The sequence below is a fragment of the Pituophis catenifer genome, unplaced genomic scaffold (assembly GCF_029215685.1).
Source record: "Pituophis catenifer annectens isolate HBS135680 unplaced genomic scaffold, rPitCat1.0.hap2 SCAF_17, whole genome shotgun sequence".
In the NCBI taxonomy this organism is placed as follows: domain Eukaryota; kingdom Metazoa; phylum Chordata; class Lepidosauria; order Squamata; family Colubridae; genus Pituophis; species Pituophis catenifer.
Window position 1 is genome coordinate 14,386,425 of NW_027256897.1, and position 21,002 is coordinate 14,407,426.

At 52.0% G+C, this 21,002-nt stretch overlaps 1 protein-coding gene across 1 annotated transcript in view; it reads right to left on the reverse strand.

The window, feature by feature from the left end:
* Positions 1–3,333: 3,333 nt before the first annotated feature.
* Positions 3,334–21,002, reverse strand: part of DBH (dopamine beta-hydroxylase) — a 31,187-nt gene continuing 13,518 nt past the window's right edge. The window contains exons 6-12 of the mRNA XM_070955702.1: positions 19,469–19,635; positions 18,381–18,524; positions 16,789–16,827; positions 15,716–15,775; positions 6,749–6,876; positions 4,826–4,985; positions 3,334–3,456 (exon numbers count right to left, since the gene is read on the reverse strand). Of these exons, the coding sequence (XP_070811803.1) occupies positions 3,334–3,456; positions 4,826–4,985; positions 6,749–6,876; positions 15,716–15,775; positions 16,789–16,827; positions 18,381–18,524; positions 19,469–19,635 (821 nt within the window). The remainder of the gene's footprint in view (positions 3,457–4,825; positions 4,986–6,748; positions 6,877–15,715; positions 15,776–16,788; positions 16,828–18,380; positions 18,525–19,468; positions 19,636–21,002) is intronic.

The window sequence follows — 21,002 nt, forward strand, 5'->3', positions numbered from 1 at the left end:
AGTTTTCTGTGTCACTGGGGAAGCCGCTGTTCCTGCTAAGATTGATGTTGTTTTCTTGGCTGTCTTCAACGTGGTTGTGGTGGTGCTGGTCATTTCTTTCAAGATCCTATATTGTTCCCCCAATATTTTATCAACTTTCTCCCAAATCACCATCCAAATTCTCTATAATTCCTTTCTTTCTTTTCCTTTCTTCTTCTTTTTTTTTCTTATGAAAATTCAATTCAATAACCTTTCTTTAAATAAATTCCTTTAAATAATTAATTCTCTCAATGCAATATTCCGTTAACAATGTAGTGAAGATATAAATTTAACTACAAATATAGATATGAATATATATAAATGTATATCTTATATAATTAAAGACTAAACAATTGATCAATTCTTAATATCTAATAGTTAATTATTCAGTAATCAGTAATTATCCTACTTATTGTATAAAATCACAAAAAGGTCATAAAAATCAGGAAAAAGAAAATATTCTAATAGTATATAATAATTAATTAGTTAATAATAATTTAATATCCTAATAATTACTTTTAAGTCTCTATGTATACTATAAATATTTTTCTAAGTTGTTAAATATTTACTAATAAATAAATAAATAGATAAATATCACTATATTTCTTAATTAATTCCAATAAGTAACAATATTAATTCATCTATGCCTAAATAAAAAGGTAAGTAGGAGCAGTGTTTTTTCAATGTTCTTATTAGCCTTTTTCGCTATATTTTCAGCGAAGGAAAAAGAAAAAAAACCGAGTTCTTTTACTACTGTTGGAGTCCTTTCCGGTTTCAATATGGCGATCTCTAATCTGCACAGTCACTATATGCAATCCTTACTTTGCCAAAACTTCCTTCCGTTCCGGTCCTTCCGTTAGAGGAGCTAGAAAAGAGGGTACAAAAGATGTCTGTTCTTCCTTTAATTTCCACTGTTTAAGTCTATTTCTCCTCACCTTCGTCTTCCCTGTTTTAATGTTTTTTAGTCTTTCTTCACTGCTCTGTATTCCATCCCCCTCCTTTTTGCTCGCCTTTTCAGTTGCCGCCCATTTACACTCTGAGTTCTTCCTTCTTCACGCTGCCCCTCCGGAAAAAAACTTTCTCCTCGGTTTTGCGCCAAAGTAGATAATCCAAATTAATTCCGCTTTCTGCTCCGCCTCAGCAATCTTGCACTGTACTCCCTCCTTTGCTCCCGATGGTCTCAATCGGCTCGTCGGGTCTCCGGGCCGGCTGTGCTCACCGCGCCAGCCGGCTTCTTCCCAAGCCTGGATTGAGGGATCTTCTTGGTACGGCGGGAGATCGCACCTCTCCTTGCCTCCCCCGAAGCTTCCCCTCTTTATTTCCGATCTCTCTGGGACCGGTCTCTGCCAAAAAAAGGCACCAAAGCTCCGAAAATCGGCAACAGAGAGAGAGCGCTTCTCTCCTGTGCTGCCACGACTCTACGTCACTGCCGGAAGTCTCGGGGTCTTGATTATCTCATTTCTGAACTTAAAAGAGGCTTCAGTCTCTCTTGCCCTGATGTATCCCCCCCCCAGTTCTGTTCAGCCAGGGCAGAGCAAAAGTCATGGCTGGCCAGGGGCCTCTAGAGGGGGTCTATGACAATTCACCACGGTCAACTTGCCATGGCCATCTCGAAACAGGACAACTCACTGCAGGACAAGAGTTACATTATGTTGTGGCCTGTACACGGCCTGTGCAGCTAGTAGCTGATTCAGACAGCGAGGAGGCTGGTGTGGTGCTGTGCCAGCAGCCTGTGCAGCTGGCACTCGAGTCGGACAATGAGGAGGCTGGAGAAGATGTGGTACCAGAGGCAGGGATTCAGCCAGGGCCTTCAGAACCTCTAGAAGCTGAAGAGGATGAAGAGGAGGAGCCTCTTCTCGATGCACAGGTGCGCAGAGCTGCCCAAAGGCAGGAGTGGTTCCTCAGGAGGAGGTCTCCTCAAGAGTAAGGCTTGGGGCTAATTGGCCACTCCCTTAGCCTATTTAAAGAGGAACACTGACTGAAGCAATTTGCAGGGAACAACTTAGTTCACATACCTTCGTTTCTTGTCTTGCTTATCTTATCAGCTTCCTGCAAATTGCTTCTGGGCATTCTGCCAACCATAGTAAGCTTTCAGTTATTATTCTTTGAATTCTTGGCGGCTGTTAATGCCGTTAATTAACAGCTGTTGTTGTAAAAGACTGGTTTATTTAGTAAACTAAGGTTTGAACGGAATTTGTGTGTGCTGCGTTCTTTGGGGTCCATAGCTGGGGCAGAACACATTAATATAAAAAAAAAATGCTGGAATAGAATCATGCGTCAACAGTGGCACAGTGGTTAGAGTACAGTACTGCAGGCTACTTCTGCTGACTGCAGTTTGGCAGTTTGAATCTCACCAGGCTCAAGGTTGGCTCAGTCTTCCATCCTTCCGAGGTGGGTAAAATGAGAACCCAAAAATTGTTGGCGGCAAGAGGCTGACTCTGTAAACCACTTAGAGAGGGCTGGAAAGCACTCTAAGTGCTAGTGCTAATTAAATAGAATTGTTAAATTGTCCCACAATGAGTTATCTCACAGTGAGTTGGCCATGGGGAGTTGTCCTACACCAAGTTGTCCATGGGGAGTTGGCTATGGGGAGTTGGCCATGGGGAGTTGGCTTCAATGAGTATGCTGCAGCGAGTTTGCTGTGGCAAGTTGTCCCATTCCCTCTGGAGGACAGGAGGAAGGGTGGTCCAAAGCCACCACTCTTACTAGAGGCCACATTTGAAATTTATTTCTCCACTTTCAAAAGTGCTTGCCAGTTATCCAGATGATTAAATAATGAACGTTGAACAACCGAAGACACCTTAATTACTGCCTTTATTGGAATGTGATTCTGGAGTCAATTGTGAGGGGAAAGCAAAGTATCCGAGGAACAGGGAAGGAGAAGATGGGCTGGCCAAGGCATCTGCAGGTGAGTGAAGGAATTCCAGCAAGCAGGAACTGAGGAAGGGGGGGGGGGCAAGAATATGCTCCATCGCAGAGCCACAGGAGAACATCCTTTTGGAACTCATTCCAGAAGGGGGCATGCTTGAAGATGCCACATGCCCATCTACAGCATATGCAAGAGCAATTCCCACTCCGGCTAAGGTGCTGCAGGCTTCCCCAATGATTTCCAAGGCAGGACAGGTGAAATCCAGCTGACTGCAGATCAGAGCCCTCCCTCGGCTGCCAGGGCTTCTGTCTGGCTGCTCAGAGAGCACAGCCGCTGGAAGGAGGGCATGGCAATTCCTCTCCTCCCCAAACAAAGCCTTCCAGATCTGAAGTACCAACAAAGCAGAGCTGGGGAGGGACGAAAGAGGCCCAAGGGCAGCCTCCGTCTCACTGAGCCTTTTCTAATTTGACATGGGTGGGGCCCAGAGGTCTATGATCTTCGCAGTGGCCATGTGCTGACATGGGCAATACTTGGGTGATTTTCGGTAAAGGCTGCTTTTCCCATTCACCCTAGAGAGAAAATGGAGACTATAAGTGTCTGGAGTGCACACTATCAACCATCTACAAGGCCAATTGGCAATATGCCCAACCTTACTTGGAAAACACAGATGGAATAAACCAAGCATTGACTTATATAGCTACAGGTTGGAAGCATCCCAACCACATCCCTGGAACCCGGAGAACGTCTACTGGGCACTGGCTGAGCTCTGAAGACCCAGCAACCTTTCCTCTCTCTGCACAGGTAGAGCTCCTGATTGACAATGCGTAGATGCTCATGAGGACATGCAAGGGAAATGCATCTCGCAACCAGCCCAGCTGCTTCTTATCTTGCCATTAGGTGCTTTGGAGAGTAAGCTGTCCTCCTCTTCTTTGGGGCAGCCCTCAAGTATTGGAAGATGGCTATCACATCACCCCTACTTTTTCTCTTGGTTAGACTACCCCATAGACTAATCCAGTCCAGGCTTGCCAACGCTGGTAGGGGTGTGATTGTCTCCTGGGTGGTTCCTTGGTTAGGGCATTGTTTTTTGCCTGATTGTTTGGTGTCAATCCCTACTTATCTGGTGTAGGTGTAGGCTGCTGGAGACCTACACCTGATCTTTTTGTTTTCCTCTTAGCTTTCTGGTTGCCTCTTTTGAATGGTTTGTAAATATGATGGTTTATATGTCCTGATATAAACCACCATATTTATTCCGGCCCTCCGCCCCGCGCCCTTAGGTCTGGCCCATTTGCCAAGATACCATTTGTCCTGGGCCTTTGGCTGCATGGTACGGTTAGCCACCAGCCAATCGGATGGCAGGCAGAAGCCATGGTGCAAGTTCACAGCTTGCACCATGGCTGTGGGGCTATGGGGAAGGTGCGGCAGCCAAATGGCAGAGGCACACAGCTACATGCACTTATCCTAATAAGGAAGGAAGGGGAGGGAGGGAGATCACGTCCTGCCCCCAGTCCCGTGGAAGGTTGCAAGAAGCTCCCATCTCAAAGGCCCTAACAGTTTTGGTCTTAGCTTGGTCTAGGATGTTCACAAGTTCCCAGTGGAAACTTTGGCAGACATGGATATAGCTATAGCCATAGTTCAGGGCCACACAAACACATCCCCTCTCAGGAACTCCAGATTTAAAGGATCCTTGTTTCAATCTCCTGAATGTTCTCCTTTTACCCCAAGCAGCCTCCACCTCTCACAAGCTCCCATTTTGTGGGCTTGGAGACTCCCACTTTGTGGACACAGCAGGGTCAGTTAAGCGCCCATACAAGCCCGGTCAAAAGAGTCCATCCAGGCTCCACGAGAGGCCAGATCCAGCCCTGAGCTGAGGGATCAGCAGAGCCCGCCAGCCAAGCTTGCCCAAGGATGCCCCAAATTTTCCCAGAGGGTCCTTCCTACCAGAAACCGGACAGCAGAGGATTTATTGCAGTGCATGGAAATTGGAGCAGAGTCATAAAGGGCTCTCAGGACTTCTCTGCTGAACAGGTTCCAAGAGACGGAAGAAAACTGCCTTGTGACTGAGGCATCTGGGCATGTGCAGATGTCTTCATCGTTGAATCTACCAGAGGAGAAATTCCATGCATCAGGAATGGGAAAGCAGAGAGGGGTCCCAACAACAAGAGCAAAGAGTACAGGAGCATTTCAAGATGAGGGGGAGGAAGAGGAGGAAAGTATCAGTGGGAGAATCCCATTTAATGGACACTAGGAAGACAGAGTAAACAAATTCCAGGGTTATCTATGGAGATTCTCAACCAGGTCATGGTTGTCCCAAAGGTGCTTTTTCAAGAGGCAACTGACCTTCCTGGTTTTTGTTTGAAGACGTTTTGCTTCTCATCCAAGAAGCTTCTTCAGCATCCTCATTTGTCTATAGGGAGTTTTCAAGTATAAAGTGGATATTGGACACCATCCTCTCACAATTCCTCCTCTGGTTCCAGTGCAATTATTGATTTTCTCCTGGCACCACTGGACCACAGTTGGAAGCATTAGGACATGCCCCCCCGCCCCCGGCCCATGCCTGGCAAACTGAGAGGGCAGAAGAGGTCACCCACTCCTGGGTTCTCCACAGACAGCCCATCACGCATCACGTCTTCTGGGACTCGAAGAGGGAGCCACGCTGGTTGGGACCATGCAGAAGACCTGCCATCCTGTGTCCTGACTAGCTTCTCTGTTGTCACTCGCTATTATTACAGTAGCCATGGTGGCGCAGTAGCCTGCAGGCTACTTCTGCTGACTGATAGCTGCCTGCAATTTGGCAGTTCGAATCTCACCAGCTCAAGGTTGCTTCAGTCTTCCAGCCTTCTGAGGTGGGTAAAATGAGAACCCAGATTGCTGGGGGCAAGAGGCTGACTCTTCTTAACCCTGCTTAGAGAGGGTTGTAAAGCACTGTGAATATATTACAGCAATAGCAATAGTCTTATTGCTGTTGTTATTTACTAGTTTGCAATCAGCTCTGCTTTTAATGGTATGCATATTTGTATGATTATAGATCACATCCTACCGCCGGTAGTTAACCTGGTTCAAAGTTATGAGACACACACCCACAATGTTATTTACAATCTGGTCCTGGAGAGTGTGTGGCTGCACACACACTCCCCTCCCGCCCCCACAGTCCCACAACTGTGTTTTGAGCATTTGACAACTGATTTGTATTTATGAATGTTTGCAGTGTCCTGTAATCAGGCGACCGTGAATTTTGGCATTTTGGGCTGGTTTCCAGTGTTTACTGGAATGGGCAAATAATGTCTGTTGGATAAAATGGATTTGTTTAACATTTGCTTAACAACTGCTTCAAAAAAAGTTTATCAGATCGGACTCAGTCTGTAACCTGCTTAACCTCAGCCTTCTGAGAAGAGTCCTGGGATGAAGGTGGGCCATTTCCTCCTGCTTTTTGGCAGACCCTCTTCCCTCTCTAGGCAGCCGAGTTCCCTCTCTAGGCACTAAAGCCTTGGGGGCCCCACAGAACCAACAGCCTTTGCTCCAATGAGCCTCAGGATTTCCCGGGGAGCCTCTCTGCAGCCGTCACTGCCTCCAGCGGGAAAGAACCAGCCAAGCAGGGAGGGGGTTTGCTGGCCAACTGCCAAGAGGGCAAGGAGGGCCCCCACCTGTATGCAGCCACCCTCCTAGCCTCATTCCAGGCCAGCTGCTCCTCAGGGCAGCCCTCACTGCCCTGAGGGGCTGCGGTCAGAGAGACATCCTGAGGAATTCCTTCCCCAACTTCCTTCTGTCCTTGGCAGCAGAGCCAAGGAAAGAGCCAGCCTTAAAAACATTATTATCCCCTACCTGGGATGCCCGACTGCTGCTGCTGTCCCAGCATCATTTTACCTGTCCAGAAGCTGAAAATAGCGGTGCAAGTATCCCGGGTCGATGGCACTTTTGCACAGCTCCAGCTCTGTCTGGGGGTAGTAATGGACATAGTTCACACACATCTCTTCCATGATTCCAAATCCTCCCTGCAGAAAAGGGAAGTAAAGCTCCTCAGCATTTCACACACACACAGAAAGCCCCCCCGCAAGCCCCAGCCCCCATTTGCCTCCATTTTGCCTGCTCCATTTTTCAGCCCACAGCTGGAACTATGGGCGCCATGGACTGGGACCTGTTGATGCAAATTCCCTTCTTGGGAGCATAAGGATTTGTTCTCCTGTTTGGCCGGCAGTGGGGGGAAAAACATTGGCCAGCTGGACAATGGAAGCCCACTCCCAATTCCTGGCAGTGCTGCCTTCCTCTTGGCTTTAAGCTGCTGGACATTCCCAGAAAAACACCTGAGTTTGGCAGATGGCCTTCGGCCCTTCTGAGGGATCTCTGTGGCCTTGGACAAAAAGGCCTCCCTGCCTTTTGGCAAACTCCAGGGGCCTCAGGGGCTGACCTGGCCTTGATCTGCTCTGCTGTGGTTGACAGGAGGGCAAGAGAGGAACCAAGGTCCGCCAGGTCCGCCAGGAACCGAGGTCTGCCAGGGCTCTTTTCCAGGCCCTCATCAGCCTCGGCGAGTTGGGGTCTGGTGGTGGGGTCTGGTGGTGGGGAGCTTATGCAAAGTGTTTCCTATTATAAGGTGTATAAACTGCTTCAATCTAATAACATTCTAATCAGGGGTGAAATGCTCCTGGTTTGAACTGGCAGCGGGTGGTTCGGAGAACCGGTAGCAAACATCCCTGCCCACCCCCCATACCCAGCTGAGCTATGCAATCATCAGACGCTTTTTTAAAATTATTTTTAAAAGCATTTTTTCTACAACTTCTTCGGCCGGAAAAATGCTTTTATAAGTTAAAAAAAAAACACCTCTGATGATCTCACGGCTCAGCTGGGATCATCAGAGGCTTTTAAAAGCATTTTTTCTACAACCTCTTCGGCTGAAGAGGTTGTAGAAAAAATGTTTTTAAAAGAAAAAAAAGCCTCTGACGATCAGGCAATTCATCTGGGATCATCAGAGCCTTTTAAAAGCATTTTTTCTACAACCTCTTTGGCCGAAAAAATGCTTTTATAAGTTAAAAAAAAAAAGCCTCTGATGATCGCGCGGCTCAGCTAGGATCATCAGAGGCTTTTAAAACCATTTTTGTATGTAGAAAAAATGGTTTTAAAAGTAAAAAAAAAAAGTTGGCCACGCCCACTCCATCACATTACCACCCACAGAACCAGTAGAAACAAATTTTACATTTCACCACTGATTCTAATATCACATAACATTGTGACGGGCTACCAAAGAGCCAGTGCAATTTGAGATACTATTTCTGAATTCTGTTTTATATGCATGTCCAGTTCCAGGCACCATATTATACAAATCATGAAATGTAAGGGCTGGAAAGGATCCTGGAGATCATCTGTTTCAACCTCACCGTGTTGGGAAGGAGAGCTCTGGTGGCCTCTGGAAGAACAGCCTTCTTCCAGAGGCCACCAGAACACCAGAAGGAAAACAAACCAGGGGTGAAATGGTTTGGACCGGATTGCTCGATCTGGTAGCGATGGTGGCAGGTGCTTCGGAGAACTGGTAGCAAAAATCCCTGCCCCCCCCCCATGCCCTGCTGAGCCATGCAATCATCAGAGGCTTTTTTAACAAAAAACTTAAAAGCATTTTTTCTACAACCTCTTCAGCTGAAAAAATGCTTTTAAAAGTAAAAAAAAAAGCCTTTGTTGATCGCGCAGCTCAGCTGGGATCATCAGAGGCTTTTAAAAGCATTTTTTTCTGCAACCTCTTAAGGTTGTAGAAAAAATGCTTTTAAAAGTAAAAAAAAAAAAAATTGGCCACGCCCACCCAGTCACATTAACCCCCCTCCAAAGGCCAGACAAGGAATAATGGATGGAAACTGATCAAGGAGAGATTCAACCTGGAAAGAACGAGAAATTTTCTGATAGTTGTTGTGGCTCCAACCCCCGAGCCCATCTTATCGGAGGAAGAAGGCTCCGAACATGAAGGAGAGGAGCCGGCCAGGCCTCCCTCTCCAGGCCCCTCCTCTCTGGCAATGCCTCAGGTATCTGCCGAGGGAGAGGAGATTGACCAGGAGCCAGGTGTCTCCGATGACAGCGATGAGGGTGATAAGTCGTTCCTGGATCCACGCCAACGAAGGCGAGATAAACGTTTGCAGCAGATGAGGAGGCGTGCCAGGGATTAAGCTGAGTCACTGGATCACACCCCACAGGCTATATAAGAGTGTGGTGGCCATTTAGACTCTGTGATGGACAAAGCTAACTTCTGGCTAATCACTTTGTACAACGCCGAATCTGTTGAAGGTTTCATGTTTGAGCTGGACTGTTTTGAAAACTGTGTGTATTCGTTGCTGTTATCTGGTGGAGGAACACTCCCTCTTCTTGTAGTAAAGCACTTGGCACGCACCTTGTGTGTGCCAAGTACTTCTTTAACCCCCGGCTGGCTGTTTGTGTGTGTGGGGGGATGGGGACAGAACATCTTGTCCGTCACCTGAAACGTAAACCATCGTTTAACCCCGATGGACCAACAGCTGCAGCAGCAGTTACAGCAGCTGCAAGATGCCAACCAGCTCCTGCAGCAGCAAGTGGCCCAGTTAACTGCCCAACTTGCTTTGGGGAATGCTCCTGCAGCTCTCCCTCCTCCTCCTCCTCCTCCTCCCCGCTCGAGATGCCCAGTGAATGTGCCAGAGAGGTTTTCTGGGCAGCCGGAAATGTTTTCGGCCTTCATGGGGCAATGCCAACTCTTCATGGCAATGAGGCCAGAGGATTTTCCGGATGACCGGGCTTGGGTGGCAATCACAATCAGCTTCCTTTCCGGCTCTGCCGCCCGATGGGCCACGCCCCTGTTGCTGCAAAATAGCCCCTTGCTCCTGGACTATCAGGGTTTTTTGCAGCACCTGCGCGTAATGTATGAGGACCCCCTCCGGGTTCAGATGGCAGTGAGGCGCATCAAGGACCTCCGCCAAGGAAAGCGCCCCCTGCAGGACTATATTGTGGAGTTCCGACTCCTAGGCCAGGACTCTGCCTGGAATGAGGCGGTGCTCATGGATGCCTTCCAGGACGGCCTTTCAGACGAGCTGCAGGACGACCTGGTTCGGATGGAGGTGCCTCTGACCCTCGATGAGCTGGTGACCCAGTGCCTGCGGATCGACGCTCGCCTGCTCCGGCGACGGACCCTTCAGGACCCCCCGGCAGCTCCTGCACCCCCTCATCCCACGCCGACAGCGCCCCAGGCCACCCCGCATTCTGTGGCGATGGCTGAGGAGCCCATGGAGCTCAGAGCAGCCAGACCTCACCTGACAGCCCAGGAGCGGATGTGGAGACGTCAGGGGGGATTGTGCCTCTATTGCGGCGAGGCTGGACATTTTGCAGCCTCATGCCTCAGGAAACGGGGTGGGGCGCCCATGCCTGTTCCGGAGAGTCGGCGTGATCAGCCAGGAAACGGGCCGAGTCGGCAGCTGTGGACTGTGAGCCCCCTCGACATTTGATTCTGGACACCCGGGTTTTGTTGGCCAACCAGTCGGAGGGGCTCCAGGTGCATGCGCTGGTGGACTCGGGGGCCACGATGAACTTCATGGACCAGGCCTTTGTGGCCCACTATAAGGTCCCCTTGGTTCCGGTGGACCCTCCGTTGCGGGTCGAGACTATTGATGATGGGTGGGAACTCGTGGCGGGGCCCATCAAGCTCGCCACCCAGCCCTTGCGCCTCGCCGTGGGGACGGACGAGGAGGCGATCCAATTCTATGTAACGGCGGACCTCCATTTCCCGTTGGTCCTGGGGATGGCCTGGCTTCGGGCGCACGACCCTCAGGTGGTCGAGAAACACCATCTCGTTCCCGAGCCTGCAGTGTGTCGACCACCTCCACCACACCTGCGCCGGCCGGGACGTCTCCACGCCAACTGACTCCTTGCCTCCGGAGCTGACGTCCTTCGCCGATGTGTTCAGCGAGAAGGAGGCGGACCACTTGCCCCCGCACTGACCCTACGACTGCCCGGTGGACCTGCTGCCCAATGCGCCCCTGCCCTCGGGACGCCTGTACTCCATGTCAGAGCCCGAGCTGGCCGCCCTGCGGGACTTTCTGGACAAAAACCTGGCCCGAGGGTTCATCCGGCCTTCGTCCTCCCCTCTCTCGGCCCCGGTCCTCTTCGTGAAGAAGAAGACGGGGGACTTACACCTGTGTTGCAACTACCGGTGCCTGAACGCCATCACGATGCGGAATCGCTATCCCCTGCCGCTGATCCCGGAGCTGATGGAGAGGTTGCGGGAGGCCTCGATCTTCACCAAGCTCGATCTCCGAGGGTCCTACAACCTAGTCCGCGTGTGAGAGGGGGACGAGTGGAAGACGGCGTTTGGCACCCAGTACGGCCACTTCGAGTACACCGTCATGCCGTTCGTGTTGACCAATGCCCCCACGGTCTTCCAGCACTTGATGAACGACGTGTTCCGGGACATGCTGGACCAGTTCGTGGTGATCTACCTGGATGACATTTTGATCTATTCCCGGACCCAGGAGAACCACCTCCAGCATGTCCGTCAGGTCCTGCAGCGCCTGTGGGAGCACCAACTCTATGCGAAGTTGGAGAAATGTTACTTCTTCCAGACTTCCATAGAGTTCCTCGGGCACATCATCACCCCTGAGGGCATCACGATGGACCCGCGCAAGGTGGAGGCCTTGTGCAGTTGGGAACCCCCACATCGGGTGAAGGACGTCCAGCGCCTGCTGGTGTTCGCCAACTACTACCGGACCTTCATCCCGGGCTTCACCACCCTGACCTTGCCACTGACCCAGCTCCTACGGAAAAAGGTCCCGTTCAGGTGGGAGCCCCCACAGCAGCAGGCCTTCGAGATCCTCAAGCGGGCTTTCGTCACGGAGCCGGTCCTGAAGCATCCCAACCCGCACCGTCTGTTCATGGTTGAGACGGATGCGTCCAATGTGGCGCTTGGGTCGGTGCTGCTAGAGGCCCCAGTGGATGGCGGCACTCTTTTCCCCTGTGCCTACTACTCCAGGAAGCTCAACCCTGCCGAGCGCAACTATACCATCTGGGAAAAGGAGTTGGTGGCTATCAAGGCTGCGTTCAAGGCATGGCGACATCACCTCGAGGGGGCCTGACACCAGGTGGAGGTGCGGACGGACCATCGGAACCTGGAGCACCTCACCACGGCCAGGAAGTTGAACCAGCGGCAGATCCAGTTGTCGTTGTTTTTCGCCCAGTTCAACTTCCGTGTTACGTATATCCTGAGTGGCCTCAATCAGAGGGCGGACGCCCTATCCCGCAAGCCGGAATACCTTTGCCCCAAGGACTCCCTTCCCCCCCGGACGGTGCTGCCAGTGGAATCCTTGGCTGCGGTCCAGGAACCGGTGGACCTGCGGGCTCAGGTGCTGGAAGCGCAACGCCGGGATGACTGGTCACAGCAGCGGAAAGCGAAAGTCAGCTCCGCGTCCCCATGGAGGGCTTGCTCAAGCACTGGGGTCAGCTGTACGTCCCCACGAGTCCGCTCCGAGCCCTTGTCATGAACCAGTGCCATGACAACCCCGCGGCGGGGCACTTCGGCTTCTTTAAGACATTGAACTTGGTGACGCGGACTTTTTGGTGGCCTCGGGTACGGCACGACGTGCACGCATATGTGATGTCCTGTGTGATGTGCCGACGGGCCAAAGCCGCGTCCGGCCCACCTCCTGGACTCCTCCAGCCATTGCCGACACTGGAGAGACCGTGGGGAGCTATCTCCATGGACTTCCTGACCGAGCTGCCACTGTCCGCCACGTTCACGACTGTCCTCGTCGTGGTGGACATGCTCACGAAGATGGCACATTTCATCCCGTGCCGCGGCCTGCTGTCAGCCCGCACCACAGCCCATTTGTTCCTGCAGTACGTCTTTCGCCTCCACGGCCTGCCGGACCGGGTGGTGTCGGACCGCAGGACCCAGTTCATGGCCGCTTCTGGAAAAGCCTGATGGCCGCGTTGGAGGTGCAGGTGTGCCTGTCATCGGCGCACCATCCGGAGACGGACGGGGGCACGGAAAAGGTCATCGGCATCCTGGAACAGTACCTCTGCTGTTTTGTCAACCAGCAGCAGGACAACTGGGCCGAATACCTTCTCCTGGCGGAGTTTGCCTTCAACAACTCCCAGCACACCTCCACCCAGATGACCCCGTTCCATGCCAACGTCGGCTACCATCCCCAGCTCTTCCCTTTGGTGATTCCGGATTCCCCTGTTCCTGAGACCTGGGACTTCCTCTCGGAACTGCAGGCCGTGCAGCAACTGGTGCGGCGGCAGCTGATCCGAGCGAAGGAGGATAACAAATGGGTCGCCGACCGCCCACGACGGGCTACGCCACCGCTGGAAGTCGGGGATTGGGTGTGGCTGTCCACGAAACACCTCCCCACGGACCGGTCGGTGAAGAAACTGGACCACCGCTTTATCGGCCCCTTCCCCGTCGAGGCAGTCATCAACCCGGTGGCCTACCGGTTGACTCTGCCCCGCTCCATGCGGCTCCACCCTGTTTTCCATCGATCCCTCCTGGTCCCTGAGGCCCCGCTGTGTCACCTCCGACGCCCATCAGCGCCTGTCCCCCCGTCACAGCTGACGAGGATGACTCCGCGACGTACGAGGTGAACAGTATCTGGGATTCCTGTTGGCTGAAGGGGCGGTTCCAATACCTCATCGCCTGGAAGGGATACGGGCCCGAGGATTTCACCTGGGTGGACGCTTCTGCCATTCAGGCCCCTGACCTGGTACGGACCTTTCACGACCAGTTCCCGTCCTGACCACATCCCGACCGGCAGCCCCGGGGGAAGGGCCCTGCGGTGGGGGATAGTGTTGTGGCTCCGACCCCTAAGACACAAACCAGGGGTGAAATGCTCCTGGTTTGGACCGGATTGTTCGATCTGGTAGCGATGGTGGCAGGTGCTTCAGAGAACTGGTAGCAAAAATCCCTGCCCCCACCCTGCCCAGCTGAGCCATGCAATCATCAGAGGCTTTTTAAAAAAAAAAACTTAAAAGCATTTTTTCTACAACCTCTTCAGCTGAAAAAATGCTTTTAAAAGTAAAAAAAAAAAAGCCTTTGTTGATCGCGCAGCTCAGCTGGGATCATCAGCTGAGGTTGTAGAAAAATGTTTAAAGTTGTAGAAAAAATGCTTTTAAAAGTAAAAAAAAAAATTGGCCACGCCCACCCAGTCACATTAACCCCCCTCCCACCAAGCCACGCCCACAGAACCGGTAGTAACAAATTTTACATTTCACCACTGACACAAACTAATTCATCGATGTCCAGAGAAGGACAGTGAGAGGATGCCAATGCAATCCTAAATTGCATTAACAGAGGGAGACAATCAAGATCATGGGAGGTACTAATATTAAGCCTTAGTAAGACCACACCTAGAATACTGCAGCCAGTTTTGGTCACCACACTATAAAAAAGATGTTGAGTGCAGAGAAGACCAACCAAGATGATTAGGGGACTGGAGGCTAAACATAGAAAGAAGGCTTGGCTAGGCTAGTGAAGAGGAGGACAGGGGAGTCATGATAGCATCTTCCAATATCTTAAGGGCTGCCACAGAGAGGAGGGGCTCAAGCTATTCTCCAAAGCATCCGAAGGCCAGACAAGGAATAATGGATGGAAACTGATCAAGGAGAGATTCAACCTGGAAAGAAGGAGAAATTTTCTGATAGTTGTTGTGGCTCCGACCCCCGAGCCCATCTTATCGGAGGAAGAAGGCTCCGAACATGAAGGAGAGGAGCCAGCCAGGCCTCCCTCTCCAGGCCTCTCCTCTCTGGCAATGCCTCAGGTGTCCGCCGAGGGAGAGGAGATTGACCAGGAGCCAGGTGTCTCCAATGACAGCGATGAGGGTGATAAGTCATTCCTGGATCCACGCCAACGAAGGCGAGATAAACGTTTGCAGCAGATGAGGAGGCATGCCAGGGATTAAGCTGAGTCACTGGACCACACCCCACAGGCTATATAAGAGTGTGGTGGCCATTTAGACTCTGTGATGGTCAAAGCTAACTTCTGGCTAATCACTTTGTACAACGCCAAATCTGCTGAAGGTTTCATGTTTGAGCTGGACTGTTTTGAAAACTGTGTGTATTCGTTGCTGTTATCTGGTGGAGGAACACTCCCTCTTCTTGTAGTAAAGCACTTGGCAGACGGTTATCGTATTGCTGCCAAGTTCCTGATAACGAACCTTGTGTGTGCCGAGTACTTCTTTAACCCCCGGCTGGCTGTGTGTGTGTGGGGGGGGACGGGGACAGAACAATAGTGAGAGCAATCAACCCATGGGACAGAAGTTGCCTTCAGAAGTTGTGGGCCTTCAGGTGCTCTGGAGGCTGAAGGTTGTAAGACTCCCTAATACAGTGGTTCTCAACCTGTGGGTCGTGACCCCTTTGGAGGTCAAATGACCCTTTCACAGGGGTCACCTAAGACCATAGGAAAACACATATTTTCAATGGTTTTAGGAATAATTTTACGGTTGGGGGTCACCACAACATGAGGAACTGTATTAAAGGGTCGCGACATTAGGAAGGTTGAGAACCACTGCCCTAATAGGAAGGTCAGTGGGAGTGGGGGCTCCACTGGAGCAGACTGAGCTCCTGCAGGCCTTCCTTCAATCGCTGGTTTCTAATTTGAGTCTCAGGGCAGCAAAAGTAGCCCAGAACAAAATTCCAGCTGTTATGTAAATAGGTTTGTTTGGCGGGCAGTTTGAATTAACTGACCCTCAGCTGATTGGCTGACCACCACAGCTGCAAGGTATATAAAGGGAGCTGTTCCCTAGGTCGGTTGCTGGGTTCTCACCCTAATAAACAGAGCTGTTGTCACTCACTGCCTGGCTTGCTGCGTCCTCATTCACCCAACTTAACACCAGCCCAACTCACCACTGTCGTCTCATTCCTGTCTTCTGTGTTGTACACGCAGGTGGTTCTCAGCACATCGCCCTACGACAGAAAGCAGGATTGGTTCAGATACAGGAGGGCATCTAAGGGACGCAGGGAACCAATTCTGTGCCGCCAGCTGTGTGTTGTGGCAGCTGCTGCTGCTAATGGGGCTGCCCTTGTGGCTCTCCTCAAGGGGTACCAAGCAGCTGAAGCTCTGTCCTCAAGGTTGTCCCAAAGGTGATTTTTTTCAAGAGGCAACTGGACTTTCTGTTTTTTCTTTGACGACATTTTGCTTCTCATCCAAGAAGCTTCTTCAGCTTCAGAAGGTGGTGGGGAATGGAAAGATTTATATTAATAAATTCTTCCATTCTCATAAACGCATGGCTCAACATAGGAGAACAAACCAAAAGACTAGATTCATCAGCCCATCCACATTTAAAACAAAGACCACTTGTTTGAAGACAGCAAAATCCCTGCTGGGGACAGAGAGGACCCCTGGTTTGAAAGAGGGGTCGAAGAGGCCATCTCTGTCCAAATTGAGCAGCCCTCTCTCAACGGAGGGGGAGGGATACAACAACATCTCTCTCCAATCTACAACACGGTCTTTTCAGCAGTTCCAAGAAGGCTCCATACCCATTTGAGGTGACTCTGAAGATACAGATAAACCTCCAGGTGACTTTAACAACCCTCTAAAACAGGGGTATCATGCTCAAGACCTGCGGGCCAGATCCGGCCCATGCGGTGCTTAGATCTGGCCCGTGGGGCAGTCCTGGAAACAGTGAAGGACTAGCCCATGGTGCCTCTGCTAGTGAAAACAGAGCTCATGAGGGCTGCTTGCGGCAGAGTACTAACAAAACAACTTACTAGCAAAAGTGGCATTTGATCACACGAGTGACTCGTCAGACGAGTGACGAGGGAGCCAGAGTGGGCCATGCACAATCATTTTCCAAATTGTCAACCACAATCCTGATGCAGCCCTCAATGAAATCATGATTGATGAGCCCATTCTGGTTCCTACTTAGGCGATTCAGAGGGTTTCCCCCCCCCTCCGAAGCAGAGCAGCGCTTGCTTACCGGGTAGACGGAGACCTCCTTTTTCAGCATGCGGATTTCCTGAAGAAAGGGGGGGCAAGAAAGGGGTGGGTGGGCACAATGGCAAAGAAGGTGCAGAGGGAAGGGCAGGAAATAAGACCAATATCAGACCGATATCCTGACACAATCCTAAAAGATACTTAGCATTTGACAAGCACCAACCAAAAAAGCTGTTCTCCAGATGCAGGGCATTGGATCCCCCCCTCTCCCCAAAGTCCTCCCACCCATGAAAGCTCTGCTTCCTCACTTTCTTTCACTGGAAGCCAGATCATGTTGGAGGTGGGGGGGGGGGCACCAACAGGAGGCCATTCCACAATGATGTCCCCCTCCCCCTAGAAAAATGTTTCTGGCCACCAGACTGATAGATGCATAAGTGCCACCTGGAGCCCTTGCAGAAAGGAGCCGTCACAGCCCCCAAACGCAGCTCCAGCCCCAGCCCAAAGCCCTCCCAGAGCATCTGTCCCCAAAGCACACCAGATTGATGTGCTTTGCTCATGGCTTTGCCACAAAGCCAGAGCAACGGAGGAGGCTTCGCTTTGGAGAAAGATCCCAGCCTATCATGGGAGAGCCTGATTCATCCGGCTCTGATTGTAGGGTTTTGGCATCGCCATGGCCAGCATGGAGCCCCTGGCACAAGCGAGGGCTCTAATCTATCAGGAGTTACTTGCAAAGCAATAGCACTTAGACTTATATACTGCTTCATAGTGCTTTACAGCCCTCTCTGAGTGGTTTTCAGAGCCAGTCTCTGGCCCTCAACAATCTGGGTCCTCATTTTACCCACCTTGGAAGGATGGAAGGCTGAGTCATCCTTGAGCCTGGTGAGATTTGAACTGCCAAATTGCAGGCAGTTGGCAGTCAGCAGAAGTAGCCTGCAGTACTGCATTCTAACCACTGCACCATCGTGGCTCAACTGCAAAAATGGTCTTTGGCTTTTGATGTTCCTTTATAATTTTGGTTTATAACAGATATCAATGTGGGGGGGGGGTGGGAGGCTTCCCAAGCCTGGTCTGGTTTCCACTGCTGTCCTGACGTTTCTTTCTGCAACCCTCCTTGCTGCCTGGATTCCCAGCCTGCTCCCCTCCAGGCCTCCTTGGCCCCACCTGTGTCTCTTTTTCCTTTCTCGGCTCAGAAGCTGTTTGGAAGGATGAGGGACACATATACCACCACCCCCGCAGGGTAAGAGGAAAGAAGGAGGAAGTATATCAGCCCTTCCATAAAAGTCACAAGACGGCTTTTCAGCTACATGGCAGCAACCCCTGGTGCTGCCCCAGTCGTCCTTTGGCCTTGGGACCAAGAAAAGGCCCTGCACTGGGGCCAAAGGAAAGAGACACAGGCACCTGGAAGGCTGGGAGCACCTGGGAGCTCTCTGGACAAAGGCTGGTCTGCCATGCTCAGAGCATGGGGGGAGGGGTTTGGCACAGCAGAATGGCTGCTTTCTCTTGGGGGGGGGCTGGCCCTCCCGCTGCTACTTTCAGGAGGGGGCTGAGTTTCTCTACTGGCTGCAGCAAGAGACACATCCGCCACCGAGAGGGAAGACCACAATGCTTTCCTGGAGCCCCCCCTCCCCTGGGTACCTGGAAGTGGGGGCTATAGTGCCTGTCCCTGTTGACAATTTCCCGGTCTCTCCCTTCGCGGGACAGCATGGTCACCACACTCCTCCCGGCCAGGTGGGTGTGGAGCTGAGAAGCAAAGATGTGAATCCCGGCAGGTGGCAAAGCCTGCAGAGAGGAGGAGGAGGAAGAGGAAGTGAGAAGGAATGTGCTCATCTGGGAGTGCTCACCTGGGAGGGGGCCGGGGGGGGAGGAGGAAGCCAACACTGGGACTGTCTGTGGGAGGGGTACTGCAGGTGAGAACCCTGCCTTATGCCATACCTGGTGGACCCAGGGTGGGCTGGGGGAAAAGGCACAGGTGCAGCTTCTCAGAGTGCCCTTTGGGAAAGCGTTAGGCTGGCCCCCGTTTGCTTCTCATTCACTGAATGCAATCCAGGATCAGAAATGAAGTTTCATCTCTGCCCCCCCCCCCCCAATTTTACAAAGGTTGTTTCCTTTGTGAAACAACCATAGCTTCCTAGGAGGCACGTCAATCTCCTGGCACAGCGGCTGAGGGAACTGATACATGAATGGAGCCCTGGATGTTTAGGGTAACCATAAGCTGAGAATGGGGCACTCAAATGGGGCTCCTGCCAGGCTCTGCTATGGGGGGCAACTGGACAGGTCTGCTGGGGAGGATGTCACTGCTGCCTGTATGGACGGGAAGGGAGTGGGGGTTTCCTCTGCTCTTGACCAGCATTTTCATGTAAATTGGTCTTTTTAACCCAATTCCTGTATTGGGGAATTTGGACACCATTCAGAATCAGTCTGACTGAGGAGCTCAGTCAGGAAGGAATGACAGGAAGGAAGGAAAGGAAGGAAGGAAGGAAGGAAGGAAGGAAGGAAGGAAGGAAGGAAGGAAGGAAGGAAGGAAGGAGAAAGGGGAAGGGAAGAAGGAAAGAAGGAAGGAAAGAAAGAAAGAAAGGAGGGAGGGAGGGTAGTTACTGGAAGTGCTGCAGGCCACGTCCCCACCCCCGCCCCAAAGAGCAGCTTCTCCATTTTCAAAGAAGGGAAGGGACGCCTTCCCCAGCACCAAGATCTGCAGGAGCCTAAGGGAGTGGCAGAGGCCTCACCAGCTGGGTGCACTTGTCCGAGCAGTAGCCAGTGAGGGAGAATTGGCTTTCGCCAGGGGGAATCGCCATCACGGGCGTGTAGACCAGTCCCAGCTCCATGATTCCTGCGTCATACTGTCGGAGGGAGGCCGTGTAATGGAGTCGGATCCCGGAGGAGTCGCGGCGGCCTGGCAAGAAGCAAAGGGGGAGAATTGCATAAAGACCTTTTCTGCTGAAGAATGGGCACCGCTTTCCTCCTAAGGAAGGCCCCAGAGAGTCCAGCGGGGTCAAGTTAAGTTTTGGGCGCAATCCCAAGGTGCACGACCCAACCCATTGCTGATGCTTGGCAGGATGGCATGGACAGTCTCTTCAACGCTGCTGAAGACCCCCCTGGAAAGAAGCACTCTACTCATAAATGATCCCAGCAATGCCACCTTGGCATCGGTGCTGTCAGACTCCCGTTTGCCATCTGCCTCTCATGATATTTGGGGATGGGAGAGACTCTTGAGAAGAGATCCTGCTCTTGTCTGAGGCCTGGAAATCACAACAGCCCTTTTGTCCTGAGAGCGTGGGAGGGCATGCGCCCTTCTGGGCCCTGGCAGTGCCAAACAATCTACCCCTCTAGTTCTTTGGCGACTCCCTGCCCTATGGGAGTCCCCCAGCCCTAATCCCCACTGAGTGGGCCTTCCAGGGTGCAAGCAAGGCCAGCCACGAATTCTCTGAAGGACACTGAAGGCACCGCTTCAGGAAAGGGACTCTGTGTGCCTTCTCTGAGGATGGGACGGCCAGACCAACCTCTGGCATGCTTGGACAAAGGCTCACGGTCCACAACTCTTGCCCAGAAAACAAAGACTGAATTCGGGTGTTTCTTTGGGTTGAAGGGAACCTCCTCCTTCAGGCGGTGCCCCCCAGCTGTGGGAAGGTAGGTGCAGAGGTCTCCTTGAAGCCCGAAAAGCCTTCTTCAACCCATTCCAGGGTGAGCAAGATTCAAGAAGTAGAAAGTCGAGGGAAAGTTCTCCCCACCCCACCGGCAGGTCTTGTCTTGAAAGAGTACCTGGGTTCGGCAACAAGACATCTAGCAGTCCCTCCAGGTGAGAGGAGAGAGGACCTGGTTCTAGGTCCTAGGTTCTAGGTCCGTGATGGCGAACCTATGGCACACGTGCCACAGGTGGCACGCGGAGCCATATTAGTGGGCACGCCAGCTCAGCTCTGGGGTGCATATGCGCGCCGGCCAGCTGATTTTCGGGCCTTCTAGGCCCACCAGAAGTAGGGAAACAGGCTGTTTCCTGCCTCTGGAGGGCCTGGGGGGGGAGGGGAAGGCCCGTTTTTTTTTCTTACCTGGGTCCAGATCCTCTCTGTGTATCTGGGAACGGCGAAAACAGCCTTTCCCACTCCCTTGGAGGCCCTATGGAGGCTCAAAGGGCCCATTTCCCCACTCCCGGTGGGACAGGAAGTGACGTTTTTTTCCTGTCCCCAGCCTCCAGAGACTCCTAGAGAGGCTCCTGCAGACTCCTAGAGAGGCTCCTACAGACTCCTAGAGAGGTTCTGGAGGCTG